This window comes from Petromyzon marinus, chromosome 13 (genome assembly GCF_048934315.1).
Source record: "Petromyzon marinus isolate PM22_M1 ecotype Great Lakes invasive population chromosome 13, UKy_Petmar_22M1.pri1.0, whole genome shotgun sequence".
NCBI lineage: Eukaryota > Metazoa > Chordata > Hyperoartia > Petromyzontiformes > Petromyzontidae > Petromyzon > Petromyzon marinus.
This window is the reverse complement of record NC_133679.1, coordinates 6,758,097-6,775,881: the sequence shown is the minus strand read 5'-3', so window position 1 is coordinate 6,775,881 and position 17,785 is coordinate 6,758,097. Positions and strand designations below refer to the sequence as shown.

General features: G+C 40.2%; 1 protein-coding gene across 7 annotated transcripts in view; it reads left to right on the top strand.

Annotated features, from left to right (window-relative positions):
• ADGRV1 (adhesion G protein-coupled receptor V1) overlaps positions 1-17,785 on the top strand; it is a 104,414-nt gene that overhangs the window by 40,090 nt on the left and 46,539 nt on the right. For 6 of the 7 annotated variants that reach the window (XM_032953241.2, XM_032953242.2, XM_032953243.2 and 3 more), the window contains 22 exons: positions 787-950; positions 1,130-1,220; positions 1,577-1,606; positions 1,711-1,789; positions 2,068-2,206; positions 2,862-3,003; positions 3,515-3,777; positions 4,241-4,416; positions 6,397-6,521; positions 7,035-7,222; positions 8,262-8,390; positions 8,530-8,640; positions 8,906-9,182; positions 10,238-10,366; positions 10,775-10,997; positions 11,370-11,574; positions 12,382-12,528; positions 12,794-13,046; positions 15,084-15,286; positions 15,656-15,832; positions 16,210-16,392; positions 17,526-17,705. In XM_032953241.2, the coding sequence (XP_032809132.2) occupies positions 787-950; positions 1,130-1,220; positions 1,577-1,606; positions 1,711-1,789; positions 2,068-2,206; positions 2,862-3,003; positions 3,515-3,777; positions 4,241-4,416; positions 6,397-6,521; positions 7,035-7,222; positions 8,262-8,390; positions 8,530-8,640; positions 8,906-9,182; positions 10,238-10,366; positions 10,775-10,997; positions 11,370-11,574; positions 12,382-12,528; positions 12,794-13,046; positions 15,084-15,286; positions 15,656-15,832; positions 16,210-16,392; positions 17,526-17,705 (3,614 nt within the window). The remainder of the gene's footprint in view (positions 1-786; positions 951-1,129; positions 1,221-1,576; positions 1,607-1,710; positions 1,790-2,067; positions 2,207-2,861; positions 3,004-3,514; positions 3,778-4,240; positions 4,417-6,396; positions 6,522-7,034; positions 7,223-8,261; positions 8,391-8,529; positions 8,641-8,905; positions 9,183-10,237; positions 10,367-10,774; positions 10,998-11,369; positions 11,575-12,381; positions 12,529-12,793; positions 13,047-15,083; positions 15,287-15,655; positions 15,833-16,209; positions 16,393-17,525; positions 17,706-17,785) is intronic. The other variant, XM_032953244.2, reaches the window with a different exon arrangement.

The following is a 17,785-nucleotide window of genomic DNA, read 5'->3' as shown; positions in this document are numbered from 1 at the left end:
AGCTCTTTTTCACAGATGTCCAGTATGGGCATGGCAACCTAAGAGGTGCGAATGCACCCAAGAGGGGAACCACCATCGAGATGGAGCAATGGCATCCGTTCATATGGATTGTTCATCTGCAGGAGCGAGATGGATTATTGTTGCAGCACAGGCGCATGATGAATGCCAATGAGTGGGGAGATGCTCATCCAGCAGTGGATTGATCATGAATTATTTTATATAATTTCTCCTATGTTACAGTTTGGATAAACTGTTGCAAGGCAAGATTTAGGATTATTTGATAGAATGATACCAAATTAATCGGTTTTCTTGATTTAATCAACGTGTATTCAGAAATGCCCCGAGCCATAGTACAATCAATGGTGATGAGTCCATGCTTGTATGCAAATAATTTATTACCCAAAACAGAAATTATTTAAATGCTTAAATGGACTATATTGCTGAACCAGCAACACACATTTATGATAGATGAGTGTATCAATACACACATATATGTGCGTATCCTTCTCATCATCATCATCATATCGCACCTCACACAAATATAACATAAGTCTCAAAGCACCAACGGAATTGAGAAGCATGACTGAACAGAGCACTGCACCTTGGATGCACACAAACATCGAATCACAAAAGTTGAAATAATTCAATCAAACACGTACGATTATTGCACACATCCTGACATGTTTCCATTGAAGGTCTCGAACATTATATTATTGGTTGCAACTCTGAATTTTTTACAATAGTGTCATCAGGCTGTAACGACTGATGTAATAATTTCGTTTACAGGAGCAGTTAATGTGACGTATCAGACTTCTCGGGGCTCCATAAAGCCACTGAAGCCCGGAGAGATGGCTTTAGCAGATCCTAAGCAGGACTACCTGCACACTGCCGGCTTCTTTATTCTAGAGGAGGGACAGACATCAACGTCCATCCGTGTCACAGTTCTGGAGGTAAATGCAACACTCCTACCCGTCAAGGTGTAAGAGTAGGTTCAAATTTCAAGCAACGAATTAAAACATGCAGTTTAATTGTTTAACTTTTCATGTGCCTGCACAATTGATAAGGGGCATTATATTTAGCTTCTCGTTCGTGTAAATACTGTGCACTTTTGCCTTGTATTTTTTTCTAGGACGAAATTCCAGAGGTCAGTGAGGTCTTTTTGGTGAACCTGACATCAGTCGAGTTGCTTGTGTCAACAGCAGCTGGGCCTCCACGTCTGGGTAAGCTGTCATTACACTCCGGTCACATTCTACACCTGTGCTAGTCAGGGAATTTTTACATTTCAAATCGGAAGACTGATGTCTTCCAGTATCGTGCATTGTTTAATAGGTGATATGTCACTTAACTGTTTTTTGTATGTGCATATATTTTTTCATAGTTGGCCAATGCATAACATTTGATAAATTATTTTCTTACATACTTTCTCTGGAACTTCCATGCATTGCCCCGCTGTAACCTAATTACAATTACTTTATTGTTTCTTTTCAATAACTTTTTGACTTTTCTCCATCTTTGATTCTCTTCCTTTCCTCTGCTCTTTTCAAACTTCAAATCTGCTGCATTCAATCTCATCAAGAACCTGAAATAATTAGATATAAGCTAAAAGGTAAATATCGGAATTATAACTCTTTATCCATTTTGATATCAACTTACTAAGTAATATGTTTCAAATGGACAGCTCATTAACATACTGTCACGTTGCTGGTACAGACATCTTTGGCTTGGTGGCACAAGTTGTTATCGAAGCTAATGATGGAGCAGGAGGAATAATATCTTGGAAAACAAACAGGTAACATGCGTGTATATTAATACTGTTCACATTGATGTGTTTTCTTATCCAGCAATGGTTACAATTACACTAATTGCGGTATTACAAATAAAATTGTTCCCGCGAGAAGAATGATGTAGTTAAGCACTGCCAAAGTTTTTCACAAATTCACACGAAAGGTTTTTTTTTATTATTGTATGTATATAGAACTTATTTTGCACCGTACGTAGCCAGCCATGCTGAATGTGGTTTTTCCTCTATATTATTATGTCGCCTTGCCATGCGTGTTGCATTTGTAGCATTGTGGTGGAGGAGGACGTGGGCAAGCTGACCGTGGTGTTACAAAGGGGGCCGGTGGCCTACGGCAGGGCATACTTGCTGTGCTACCCACAGAGCCTGGATGCTGAACTTGGACTGGACTATATATTCACTGCTGGGGTGAATATTACTATATACCGATAACTCATTCTATGGTTCTTTTGGTAAAGTCACGTAGGAAAAAAAAAAATTATTGCTTGTGTTGCGATCGAAACGTCGTGATATTTTTTATTATTTTTTTCTTCACTTTATTAAAAAAAATATTGTTATTTTTTTTTCTATCTGCGTGACTTTACCGAAAGAACCATGGAATATGAATGCCTGCAGTCACGAAAGTTTTACGTCAAAACGCTAACTCATAACGAAGGTGTTTTTTTTTGGTTCGATCGCGTAAATTGTGTCGTTCACCCACCACCGCCTGACACAGACAATCAGTAAGGTTTGTCGCATAAACAGAACGTGCCAATTAACTGCTACTTTAGCACACCGTTGTGTTGGAGAGTAAACCCGCAACATTTACAATTTCAGTACGACGTTTCACTGATGATTACAATAATATTGTTCGCGAAAGCCGACGTGTTCAACATAACAGTAACGCTACTGTTTTTGTACCAAATTTTGTGAAACAAAAGTACGTGATATTTTTCTAGAATGACACCCCAGATCTCACTTAAAAGGAGACTGTCTGCCTCATCGATCTTTTACTTGTCCTAAATTCATGTCAATGATGCATTAACTGATTAGACTAATACTGTTGTTTTTTTTTATTACCCAGACATTATTTTTTGAGCATGAAGAAGACATTAAAGTTTTAGAGATAGACATTGTGAATGATACTATTCCTGAAGGAATTGAGAGGTTTCAACTGATCATCACCAACCCTTCTCCAGGTGTAGAGATTGGTCCTCTCAACACAGGTGACTACCAAACATTACCCCGCTGGTACAGGATATTGTGACACACATATGGTTTTCAAAAACCTATTTTACATTTAAAATATATGTCGTCCTGATTATGATGTTAAAACTGTGTCCACCGATGGTGTCATCTAAAATAAAACCTCGTTGAGGAAGATAAGGAGGAAACCTTCCTACTTATACCCACTGAATAATAGTATAGAGTACGGCGTTGGGAGGTGCTTTGGTTTGTTGGATTTTCTTTGCTGTTATTCATGTAAATTAGGGATGTACTGCTTTGCATGTTACTCATACGCGGGGCTTCATTTTATCTGTGTCTGCCCGGGTCAACAGCCTAGAAAATATATCCACACCCGGCATACAACATTCCAATATACCTCTCACGATTACCGGAGCTACCGGTTACGTTCCTACTTCAGTTTTTGCCAGCGACCCAGAAAATATTCAGTGAGAAATTGAGCCCCTTGCATGTATGTCATGAATACATTCCTCCATGTCCCTGTCTTCGCAGCCACCGTCACGATATTGGCCAACGACGATGCACACGGCATTTTGGCCTTCGACTCGGACGAGCCGGTGGTGCTGTCGGAGCCGGTGCTGTTCTCCGTCGCAGATGGCGTCGCACGGATGCTGATTGTCAGGGAGCCAGAGCTCGGGGTGTTTGGCCGTGTGAGCGTGCGGTTCAGGGTGACACAAAGCAATAGCTCTGGCCCCGTGCTGGATCTAACCCCGTCTGAGGGTGTGGTGGTTCTGGAGGACAGAGTCAGATCAAAGGTATAGGACAAGGACACTTCCAACATGCGTGTTCGAGTGGATATTCGCTTGTACTTAATGCATTTGCGTTGACTTATAACAGAATGTGATGGAACAATAATAGCTGTATTGATATTATAAGTGGCTGCATGTATAAATGTTTTAGAGTTATAAATATATAATCGCATCTTTTATAAAGAATTTTAATTAAGGCTGCCTTGCTACAAAATCAATTTCCAGGGCAGTGAAGAGTTAACTCATTGAGTTGCAAACTGGCATTCCCAATTATCACATCTCGTTTCAATCAATTTCATTTCGACCCCGAATTAATTGGTCTAAAAAAAAAAGTAACGTTAATTAGGCTTTGCGGGATAGAGGTGTGCCATTGCTGCTGCGGATGCTGACGTTGAGTTGCTTGTGAGAAGTGCACGCAGGCAGACGGGGCTTTTCGTGTGAGGTGACACACACGCCGTTATCTTTGCAGCCCCTGGAGATCTCAGCAGTGATAGACGATGAGCCGGAGATGGATGAGATATTCCTGGTCACACTTTCTTCTCCCACCGGAGGAGCGGTTTTGGGAAACAAGACGCAAATGACCATCAGAATCCTAAGGAACGGCTCTCCTTACGGACTCCTGAATATCTTTGCATCTCATACAAGGTGATGTTTATTCATTTATCTTTAATTATATTTCATGATATACTTACGTAAATTAATGCAGCCTTATCGGTAATTGTAAATCACATGGCAATCAAGGGCGTCGTTCAAAATTAGCTGCATCGGCCAGAGGTGTGTGCTAGAAAACACTCTACTATACATTTAACTAATTGAGGCACGATTAATAACTACCACACAGTGAAGTAATTCTCTGCTGAATTTTATTAGACTCGAGAGCTTTTATAAATCTCAAAGTTTGTGCATGTTAAGGAAATAATTGTTATAATTTTAACTTCTGCTAAATATTCCACCGTTGAAATTTGCGTCTTATATCTCTTGGTTAATCCGAGAAATATTTACATGTGTGTGCTTAATTAGGCTGCATAGTAGATTTCAATGTGCTACAGATTTAGTGTTTGTTGTGGTTGATAGTAACGTCTAATTGCTGTCCAGTTTCATTTGTATTTTAGGGATAATTTGTTTCTACAGTAGCATGGGCTGCCTTAACATATCCCATATTAGCATTGTGTTACCACCTTAATGCTACATATATATGTAATGAAAACCCAATGTACTTAATTTACAATTTATGAAACATACCTTTTTAACTTAAAGCATGCGTGACTGCAGGAATTCATATTCTTTGCATCTTTCGGTAAAGTCACGTAGATAGGTTCAAAGAAAATGACAAAAAACTACGACGTTTCAATCGCAACACAAGCCACCGCTAGTTTTTTGTTATTTTCTTTGAACCTATCTGCGTGACTTTACCGAAAGACGCAAAGAATATACCTTTTTTTATTCACATCCAGCAGACATTGTGACACTTTAATCGTGTGCTCAAAAAAGTTAACAGAAAATAACCAATCCATTAGCATTTTTATAATAATATACAACTCTTTGTCAACCTGGTTACTGGATGAACATCTCCGCAAACCGTCCGATGATTCAACCGTACGTCACCATGCCCTTCAGTGTGGGTTGTTGAATGAGTGGTGGGGCTGGTAGCAGGATTGCTGCAGATATCACTCGTCACTCATGTTAGCTTTGGCTGGGAATCGAACGCATGTGGAACGAGTTCACACTGCAGGTTACCACGACTGCAACTTATATCATAGCAATTGACTTTGACCTATGTGTCTTTGTATTTCATGGCAACAAGGCAGTTCTAGTGATCTAATAAGCATTTGGTAGCAGCACACACGGAAACAAAGGTTATGCTTATTTTGTTCCAACAACTCTTTTTGTTGTTTCATTATTATTCGAGTAATTACACCGATAATTGGTAGAATAATAATAAATTACAGTACTTAAATAATAAGCTATTCCAACTCTAGAAATGAACGGAAAACTGTATTTATTCAAGGGGCGCCACGATGGTGAGATGTTATCTTCCTCGCCTGGTATGCAGGAGGTTCGGGGGTTCGATCCCGACTCTGACCCCTGCTCTATATTTGCGTGTTCTCGCCGTGGTCGCATGGATTTTTTTCTCCGGGTCCTCCGGTGTTTCGCTCCACATTCAGAAACATGCGTTTAAACTATTTATATTATTTTGATGCGATAAATGTGCACTTTGTTGAGCTATCATTTGCGGCCAGGTCGCTGTTGAAAAATAAGTTAATACCTGAGTGGGCTTTGTCTGGTAGGATGGAGATGGTTTAGTTGTTGTTGTATTTGTATGTGTTTGGGTAATTCTTTTACCTTTCTTGTACTTTGCACTGCTGTCATGTTTTTGCATTCTTGTTTTTTATAACGTTCTTACCCGCCCCGACTGGACAACTGTGAAAAATGAGCTTTATAGCTCATCAGATTCCTCCAGTATGAATTCATATTCTGATTCTGTACGGATACAAGAAAAATTGGGCGCAATTTCTCGCAGAGAAAAAAAAAGTAGAGTTCGCCACTCAGCTTGCAGCATGGGTAACAACACATTCAGTGCGAGGGTTACGACACGAACGCAAAGCACGTGGCTCTGTCCGCCAGGTCCGCGTCGGTGAGCGTGCGAGAGGGCGACGTGACCGTCTACATGCATGTGACACGGAGCCAGGGTCTGCTGGGCAGGGTGAGCGTGGAGTGGGAGACCCAGCCCGGGACGGCCCAGGGGCAGAGTAAGATTCGGTAGATCCTCCCTTACGCGTGCCACCCACGGCAAACAGTGGTGGATCTTTTGGGATGGATGTCGGCTGGCGAGTTCGCTGCTCGTTTCCAATACCGATCAGTAACGGCTAAAATATAAAGTGCAATACGCTTACACAGTTAAAGCCCCCCCCCCCCCCACCGGCGCCGCCCCCCCCACTGTGCTTCTGACTCCACGCACATATGGAGCATTCGATACGGAGCGTACCGTTTGTGTGCGGGGATCGTAATAGGATTTGAAACCATTCGAGATCCACCACTGTAAAGCACATTCACCACACACCGCATTGTGTCGCCGTGCCTCTGAAAAGATCTCTTGCCCAGCAGGTTTTGTTAAGTTGTCTCCAACTGTATATATATATTTTTTAAAAGCGGTCACACCGCTGTTAAAATATGAATTGCGTCGGTGCTTTATTGTGACGGCAGAGACTTAGCAGCGTGGAGGGCTGAATTGGTTGCATTGCGCGCGTGTTGTATTTCCACAGGGGGTGATAGTAACGCATTAGCCACTCTGCAGATGTTCCCCGAGGCTGCAGGCTGGTGCTCATTTATTCATGACGGCTCCGTCTACGGCGTGCTGCTGCAGTCAGTGCGTGTGAGAAACGCGAGCGATTTGAATGGCACAGAGCTGTCCACAATCTATCGCTGGCAAGGCGTGTTTGTGCCTCAGCAGGTAGGCCCCCGTTAATTGTTTTAAGCAGTTTTTTTTGTTGTTTTAACACCCCTGTGCATAATCTTAAACTAGACATGTAATGTGGGGTATTACATCTATGGCCGTGTTTAGTTTGCCGGTCCGCCTGTACGGGAATGTTGTATGTGGGGTGGAGCGGGTGATGCATTCATCAGGTTAATATTGCAACTGCTTAGTTGGTGAATGATGGGATGCCGACTTGCTGGTGCGAACATTGCTAAGTTGGCCCACAAGAGGGAGCGCTGGCGTTAGCAAGGCACGCCAGTTGTACTAACCACACAAGCACACTGTGTAGAAACTCAATATTTGAATACGGTGTATGGAAAGTGGTTGCTCAAAAGGCAATTATTTTACCGGTTTAGGGTTCAACAACACAAGAACTATTTCAATTTCATTAAGCATCTAAATGCAGCTGAATCACAAGATTGAGTATTATATACACAAATGAGGGACTTCATTAGGGAAGAAGGTGAAATGGAAATAGGTGGGTTGAGGGCAGTGACACATGGGAGAGGGGAGAGCAGGAAACACCCAGGCAATCGAATTGAATCCCATTGTAATATTTACTTTAAATGGCTTCATTTGTCTTGAGCAGCGAGGAGACATTTATAAGGAACTGGCCCTGTATGTCCATTTCATGCATGTAATAATTATCTGCATATATTTTCTGTATTTTTGTTATTATTACGCTTGTTTATCCAGCAAAGCATCACCGAGCCTCGTGACTCTTTTTTAAGGAGGTTCCTGCCCAGTTTTTTGCATTCGAGGGCGATGATTTACTTCGTACTGTAACAGTGTATTCCAACTGAGGAATTTGCGGGTAATTTAGTATTTTATTTTCCAAATGTATACAATGACGCTGACACACGAGGGCCTACTCTTGCAAATGACAACACGGAATCTGTTAACATCCACCGTGAAGCAGTATTTTAACGTTTAATACACACCTGCAGTATTGCTCAGGGCGGCCGCTGGATTCTAAACCGTGAACCTCTGCAACGACGTTATGTCCTGTCTCCAGCATTTCCCTACAGATGGTGCTTCCACTTGTGTGACGCTAAGCGTTAACAGCACTCCTCATGTGCTCATCAGCAGCGATAACGGAGGCAGTAATCTCTATGCCTTCCTTCCAGATGGGGGTATACAGCTGGTACGCTTCATTTTGAGTCAATGCCTTCAATTAATAATATCCATTCCTTCATGTAACACATATTAAGCGTATATTTTCTGTCAGCTCTTGAATGTGCATGAATTGATTAATTCATTAAAGACCTCTTTCTCTTGAACAGCTTCAAGAATTCCCTGGAGAGAGATTCAAATCAGTCAAACATTTTATTTATGAACATAACAATTATTTAATTTGCCTTGACATATTCAATGAGACTGATGTGATCACACAGGTAAGCACATGTGCCGAGTAACACAAAAAAAGTGTAACGTGTGAAAGAGAAAACAGGATAAATTCCTTAAGGGCTAGGTGTGCATGGTTTAAGACAAGAACGACATCATTTGGGAATAGATTATAATTAATAAACATTGTGACTTGTCATACTCTTTACACATTGTGAGCATTTAATAGCAGTATACATAGTTGTTGTAAATGATAAATGCAAAAAAATGTGCAGCTGCTCTTGCTTTGGTTAACTTGTGCTTTGTCCTTGCCAGGTTTATGTGTGGAATGGAACCGGGTTTGCTTCTTACCAGAGCCTAAGCACTCCCTGGGCCGGAGACATGGCGATGTTTCACCTCCAGGGGATTTCAAATCTCCTGGTGTTACGTGCACAGGACCCTGGTGAAAACGTTTGGCGTTCCCGCTTGTATGCGTGGAGAGAGTCTCGCTTGCAGAGCCCTCTGGACCTCGCTGCAGGAGGAACTGGAATCTTGCACGTCTGCTCCATGAAAAATGAGACGCTCTTATTTGTTTTAAATAAAAGCAGCTCAAGTAATTGTTTTTCTTCCCATTTAATTATCGCATATTTAAAGCACTATTTTTACATCCAGTGTTAATTGGTAGTTAATAATCATCACTGACGTCATCTACTCTTTACCTTATTTGTATACCGGGCGGTTGTGGCACACGCTTGTAATGCAGCACTGAGGAGGCATGGGTTGGTGGTTCACCGCACGAATATAAAACTCCCCTTGGGCATCGAGGTGCCATGCCCTGGCTTTCCAGGACAAGGCAGTACAGTAAAAAATGTTCTGTATGGGATAGAGTGTTTCCCCTTTGCACACGTGGGTTTTCCCCAAGTGCTACGGTTTTCTCCGAAATGTAAACACTCATTGGTTGGGCGATAACACCTTTATATATATAGAACTGCAGAGTTTGGATAACTTTGGGCACCGGCTGTCGCGTGGCTGCCTCGGTTCCTCGCACCTCTGAGCCATTCTCTCTATACCAGAGTCAGCGATAAAAAAAAACAATTCACTGAGATGTGTGCAAGTTGTGACATTTTGTGGATTCTAGTTTTGCAATATTTTGTGTGAGTTATACTTTATTCATTGTGTTTACATTTTGTATGCAAATGTGTTGAATGTATATCACAAGTTATTCAATAATTTTTATAGTTGACAGTTTGTTGTTTTACAGTTCCTGTGCTTTCTTTTTTCCATACCAGCCTGCCATTGTATGTGTTTGCATTTGTAACCCCGATTTATCTTAAATAATTTCACGATCAATCAATAACCCTTTCTGACCAAAATATACTTGATTATATTATGAATGGTGGTATGACAATATAGATATATCATAATTGTATGTAGAATGTATTTATTTTTATTTATTATAACTGTACTTTTGCGTAAATGGCAGCATGCATTATTGGACAATGCTACACCCATTTGGAATCCAACTTTCTCTTTTTTTCAATTCACGAAAAAAACCTATATGTATTACACGATGTGATTATCATTTGAAACAGCTTCGTGTCATACTTCATCGGATTAAGCATAAATGTTAAGCTATATTTGCGTGGCTTTGTAATTCATGTTTTACAGCGGAATTGGGAAGCATGACTTTGGACATATACCGGTGGAATTTGGAGATGTCCTCCACTGTGCATCAACAGACACTTTTAATTGAAAGCTTAAAGCGCATAAACACCTTCACAGCCTCTGGAGGCAATGGTACAGTTTCTCTTGCATCAATACTCACCGTTCATCAAAGAGTGTTAATGGAACCTTGATAATAATGATGATGGATTGTGGCTGCATTATTGCTAAGCTCAAAATTCTCTAAAGCCCTAAGCTGTTGGGGATACCAGCACACAAAACATGTTTAATTTATCGTACCTTTTATTTTCTACTCCAATAAACCATCGCCCTTAAAGTAAGCAGATGGAGCTAAATAAATATTGTCATAAAGCACATTCGGCTGGATATACATACTTGGGAGATGCATATATATCAGTAAAACAACGTTGACGTATTTTATTATTCATAATCATCGCCATTACCAGCATCACCTTTAGTTGTCGCCAATCACCATGCAGTCATGCTCATCAAATTTTTATGTCATATTTTTTAAAAATATAGTTTACCTGATTCTTCCTGGATCAAGAGGCTCATCTCTCTTTGAATGGAGAACAGACACGGGGCTGTTTGAGAAGGCACTGAATCTTCCTGCAGCCAATGACATCTTCCCGCTCACTGTGGCTTCTTTAAATGAAAACAGAACTTTACTTGCACTTGCTGCTGAAGGTTATTTTGCTATATATGAACTTTCCAGCATACATCATCCGTCAGATTTCATACCTGTGTGAGTACACCTTTTTTTTCCTTATGACGTTTTGTTAATCTAAATGTAAAGTCATAGTGCTTATGTCTATGGTTTTACATGCCAATGCGGCCGTCCTCTAAGACCGAGTTGAATTAACATTTGAATACTAGAATCTGCACATAGTTGCCAGAACAAGTGTATATGAGATTCATTTGAGTAAATAAATAAATCATATTTCATTCCTAAACATGTTTTTGTTGGCCTTCTCTAACTTTGGGGAAAAATTGTGCATGAAGATATTTGATGACAAGTAAGCATACTCCTGATGAATGGGATGTGGTTTCAAATATAATGTAAGAACACCATTTTTTAACGATTATTTCATTTGGTGATTTTTATTATTATTTGTAGATCTAGCAAGCTGGTGTTTGAGCCCATGGAGAGCAATATGACAATTGCTGTGACTATTCTGGAAGATGACATTCCAGAAGATGATGAAGAATTTAAAATTGTTCTCAAACATCCGGATGGAGGTGCAGAAGTTGGTCCATATAGCCAAGCCACGATCACCATCCGGTCCAATGACGATGTCCATGGGGTATTTGGATTCTCCAAGGTGGGATGATTGACAGCGTGATTGGTGTTGAAGGCTCGTTTCTTTAACCTGTTGAGAAATCTTAGTAGATATTCAATCTGGGACACAATTCATGACGGGTTTTCAGCTCTCATCCAGAGCGATGGACTTTCACGAGTCATAATTTCACCAGTGGAATTGCAGCTTTTCTCTCTTGGGAGGACATGGCAAGGTGTCATGAAACTGGTGACACATTGATTACTAATCACAGGGTGTTCGACAATGTCCACTATGCCACAATTAAGTGGAAACCTCACGACACAAATATACCTGCCTGATCTTCTTTTTGAAAGGGATCAGCTGCAATGGAGTTAAGGAGTTTCCAACATTTGTGGAATTATTCTGAGTGTGTGTATGTCAGGTCATTCACACCCTGATTTCTCTGTTACGAGCATGGTTGTGGATTTTTCCCAAGATACCATAACACTGTGGGGAAATCTCTTGCCCTGCCCGTTACATATGACTGGCTGGTTCATTTTAGAGTGCACGGTTATACTGCACCCATTCCACTCTGCTGAAACGTGAGAATAGTCGGCCTTGAATAGCAGAAATTCACCTAGTCCATGAATTGCGCCGAAGCAGTTATGGAATGTTGTATTATTGGTATTTACGCACGCTAAATCATGTTTTATTCGTGACGTTCAAAGGATAGCAAAAACAGTCTCTTTAATAGATAGCGAAAACAAATATAATTATTACGCGTGGATTGGGTGTTTTCATTACATGTTACATGATTCCATGCTTTGAGTATTGAAAAGTGATTTACACATGTCATGTTAACTTTTGTAGGAGTCTCTTTATACAGAACTGGAAGAGCTCCCTGTAGACCAAATGGTGAGCTTTATTGTGGAACGTCAGCTTGGGACTCTGGGTCAGGTGTCTGTGCACTGGATTGCTATCGGTGATGTTAATGACATCACACCAAATTCTGGAGTGGTGAGTATCATTAGGAATATTTGATCACAATTTTTATTAACAATTAGTAACGTCATTTTTTTAAAATTCATAACATGTATCGATAGGATTGATTTTCATTGTGTTGATATCTGATTAGATACCGCTAAGATAGCTTTAAAACTTTTTTTAAGCATCGCTTCAGGCACACATTTACAGCAGGTTAAATAGTATTGCATCACCATTTTAATGTTTAAATACACGTGCAAAAAGTGCCTAAATAATGCGTATTTTCGTTCATTTTCAGGTCTTATTTTTATCTGGCCAAAACATTTCTGTGCTGAGCTTGACTGTGTTCGAGGATGCCATTCCTGAGTTGACAGAGTCCATCTCCATACAACTGAGCAGTGTCACTGTGTCTGGACGGGATGGCCAGACAAGGGCCAGGATTGACGCCTCCAGCGGCAACGCTTTGCTAAACATCTTGGCTAATGATTCACCCTTCGGTATATTCGGCTGGCATCCTGAGTCATGGTTCGTCACTGTAGAAGAACCCTCAGGTATTTTGGCTTTCAGGGCCTTTTAACCAAAACAACGCGACACAATCTACCGTGCAGTGGAATGAGAAGAAGCTACAAGTCTTATTTTATTGAAAGTGTAAAAAGAAAAAAAAACGCCACTTTTTGGGATGAGTGGCATGAGACTCAGGTTGCAGGAGGCCAGTAGATGTATTTACAAAACTTTATTTTAAGTTGCGTGCTGTTAGAAAACTTTCATAGTTTAAAGCAATGCTTTTTTTAATGAAATCATGTGTATTCGTGTTTCCCTTCAACGTGACTTTACCGAAAGAACTAAGAATATGAATTACTGCAGTCACGAAAGCTTTAAATCAAAATTTGAAATCATGTGTGTTTGGGTTGTGGTCATATATTATAATTAGGTTTGGAAGCAAAGAAGCATATCTGCATTTTCTATGTCAACGATTTAAATCTTTGCATGAGTTTAATATATTTTTTTTCGGACAAGGTATAACGAGCACTTTTAAATATTTCATTTCGTTAATGTCCACACACTTTATTAACTATGACCTGTAGGAACATCTAAGATTAAAATGTTAAATTAATGAATGGTTGAGTTTTGAAACAAAGCATCCTAAAACGAAGTTTAAAGTTGGAAAGTGCCTTCATATTGCCTTAATTTGATTTATACAAATTTCACATCCGCAGTATTTTTTGTTTTTCTCAAACGAATTTAATTATAATTATGCTATCCGACAGCACATGATGTGACGAGAAATACTTTTTGAAATCTCGCCGGGCCGTACTGCCACTGTGTTAGAGATTCATTATGGAAGAAAGTACTTTTGATAAATCCTTTCCATAACTGGAGGTCGCATTTCTCAAGCACATTCTCTGAGATTTTCACACGACAAACAATTAGGTTCACTCTCAGAGATGAAATTTAAGTCAAGTTAATTGTAAACCCAAATTCAACACGATATTTTGTTGGAGTGTTATCATTAATGACAGGGGTGAGATCATCATGTTGCTACACTTGAGAATCCAGTTTAATAAAATGAAGCAACCTGTATCCTAACCCACGATTTTGGCAATGCCGGCTCAGTGGTTTGAGCTTTGAGGCCCCCAGCAACTTAAAGTAAATTTGTGTTCGGCTGGCTACGTATGGTGTGAAATCAGTTCAACATACATACATCTATTGGTTTTCCACAAACTGCCTGCAACTTATGTTTAACTCCTACTCTGCTCGCTTAATACTGTCACATTGTGTATGGGTAATTACAGAGCAAATATAACCACTCGAAATGCTACAGAAAGCCATGGAAATGTAGTTTAAAACGCAACTGCCCTTTCCCATGACAATCACTATGTGCATGCTCTGGCAAACCTTTACTTCATCTATACTTCCAGCTTCTAATTAATGGGCGCTGAATGTGAATGTGCACTCGTAAAAAATATATCTTAAAGGCAAGGACGTCATTGAATCAGAGGAGATCGGGGAGGTGACGATCAATGATAAAAAAACCTTATAAAATTTTTTTGTTTCCAAATTGCTCTGTAATTATTGATCAGAAACACCCAAGTCCACCTGTATATGTGACTGACCATTAGAAAAGAACGGCTTTTAACGTTCAGATTTAAAGCACTCCTCAAAAGGCACACTTATTATAACGTTATTTATTTCTGCTACCGCTATAGATGCTCTTACTTCCACGTGGGTCCTTGATAGTGCCATTGTCAACATTTCAGTAATTGTTATCGACATGCCATGATGTGCAATTAGCTTTTCAGTACAATCTTACTAATGTAGGTCAATGTTTAGATTTGAAATAACTTCTACAATGACCTTCCAGGGGGTGTTTTTTTTAATTACCTGCAATCAGAGGTTGCTATTTTTAGTATTTAAAAGGGCTATGAAAATGAAAGCCGAGCTACATCATGCCTTTCGTTAAATTAACTTCGCTACATCTGACATTGGCACGTCCCAAAACGGAGTGCTAATAACTTTACAATGTAAGCATGTCAGTATCTGTTATACAAGCCATTTCGTAAAATTAATATCCTTTGCTTTCTGTGCAGAAAATGTCAGTCATGTGGAGCTGAAGGTGAGCAGGGAAGGTGGCTCATATGGAGATGTGGCCGTACATTACTTGACAACCGTAGCCGGATCCCAACCAATGGTGCACAGGGCATCTGAGAACATGGATTTTACTGCCACAGTGGCCAGCATCATCTTAAGAGAAAACACAACAGAGGCAATTGTCCAGATAGAAATTCTACCCGTGAGTATTAACGTGGCAATCTATTTTATGCAAGAGGAAATTGTAAGGTTTCATGGATGGAGGCCTCCATATAGTATGCTTGACCATGCGTGTTGTAATTCAGCCTTTGCATTAAAAAAATGAATAGTTTTCATTTTCTGTTACAGCAGGTTTGTTCAAAATATGCACATCTTGAAATAAATCTGCGTATGTGTGGCAGCATGGTGCTTACTCATGCGCCCGTGATCTAGCTTAATACAACGGCTATGTAATGAAAACAATACATTTTTATCATTTGGCCAATAGCCAAGTTGATTTTGATAGCAATGATTTAAAACGTTACAGAAGACTTGAGGTTTTTTTTTTTCTTTTTACTCACTTACGCCTCAGGATGCAGTTCCAGAGCTGAGGGAGACGTTCTATGTGAACATTTCGGCAGTGGAGCTGTTGGGAAACGTGTCTGGGGACTCCCGGCCGACTGTCAGACGCCTTGGGGCAGAGCTGGCTGGGATTACTGTGGAGGAGAACGATGAACCTCATGGATTCATTCAGTTCAATGTCACCCGGGTAATAGTGTCTTGTCTCCTAAGTCCAACTAATTCCAATTACATCCCTGAATGGATGCTTGAAAGAAAAGTGTCGATAAATACTGGAATTTTAAAAGACATGATACCAGAGAGAAGCATTTATTTGTAGTTAGGTAATATATAAATTTTATTTCATTTTACGTGAAAAATATTTTAAAATATTTTAAAACGTTCATATTAGACAGATTTAAATTGATTAAGGAGTTGTATATAACGTATCTAATTCCCATATTGCTATTCTGTTTTGATAAGCCAATGATCTCCTTAGGCACATTCTACGCGCATACATGTGCTTTTTTACATCAGTTGAGTGTTTTGTATGCAATTGGCCTACTGCCACGTGCGTGTGTGATGCAGGAGATAAGTGGAGTTGTACTTGGCCATGAGCTCCCACCCCCGGACAATGTGCTGCGGCTGCCAGTGATCCGGGTGGCTGGACACTTTGGAGATGTGGGCCTGCATTGGGAGGCTCGTGTGGGAACAGCGAGCCGGGAAGACTTCACTCCAGCAAGTGGAACAGTGGCCTTCACTGATGGCCAGGTATGGTGCCTTCTCTTGCACAAGAGCCATACGGTAGGGATCTGTTGCTGGCTTTTGGATTGATCGAAAACGTGAATTTAAGTGTTGAAATTTCAGAAGAATCGAATGTGTTTTGTTTTCGGATTGAACCATTCTCGACGATAGGATTGATGTGAAAATAACGTAAGGAAATGACGACACTAATATTACGTGACTCCTGTGCTTTTCCCGCCAAAAGTGGTGTCGTGGCATTGGGTAGCGTCACGCTTTACCAGTGTAGGGACAGTACGGGGAGAGGGACAGTGCGGGTGCAGGGACAGTGCGTGGCCAAGTGGTCACGAGGGGTAACTACAGAAGGGAACCCTCTGGGAAATTCTGGAAAGTGTGAGCTAATTCGAAAAAAGAAGGCGTGGCCGCGGGCAGAGTTTGGGGTTCCACCCTGGCAATAAAAAGGGGTGATAGGCGAGGTTCGGGGCTGCTGTGGGGTCGACTGTCTTCACGCCATCGCCATCTTCACGCCGTCGCTCTCTTCATGCCGGTCCTACTTGCGTGCCATCTCTGGCCCAAGTCATCTGAGCGTTATACCTGTCCAAGTCAGGTTGCCTGCGTGGAGCGTCCTACATAAAGCATAGAAAAACCTCTACAGGTCAAGTTGTCCGAGCGTCACTACACTAGCACTAGAGCACATTAAAGTGAAACACAATGCAAATAATCGGATAATCTAAAGAAAATATCCAACATTGAAATTTTTAAAGTTTTTAACCTGATATTTGGTTTCAACATTGTAAATACATTATAATGTAAAGCGCCCAATTCACGTGGTTCCGGAAGAATGGTTTCTGTTGGAAATATATAATGATATTTTCTCCCAATTTGACGTAAATTAATGATTTCTAAAAATATTTTTAATTTTAAACATAGATGTTGTTAATACTGGCCTTAGAATTGAAAGCATGTCGGTAAAATGTTTAAATATGGCTCATTTTGCATGTAAAACATTCTCATTTTGTTTGCCATTTAAACAGTTGCTGACAAAAGATCATCATGAACCCATGATTTGCTCTATTTTTTTAAATTTAAATTTTGCCTCCATTTGAAAAGGTTATAATATTTGACGGCTAAAAACATTTTTTTTACATTTACATGTGTTTTAGGCTGTCGGTGTCATTGAAGTTTCCATTATTGATGATTATATGTTTGAGCACATGGAGACCTTTAGTATTCATCTGATTCTGGTTACTGGAGGAGCCAAACTCGGAGGAGATATTATTGCCACTATCAACATCCCAAGCAACGATTCTCCTTTTGGCCTCTTTGCTTTTGAACAGACAATAGTAAGTGCTCTTTGGTTATAAAATACTAGATACATGTATATATGTTTTACATTAAAAAAGTACATAAAAATGTATGTGTG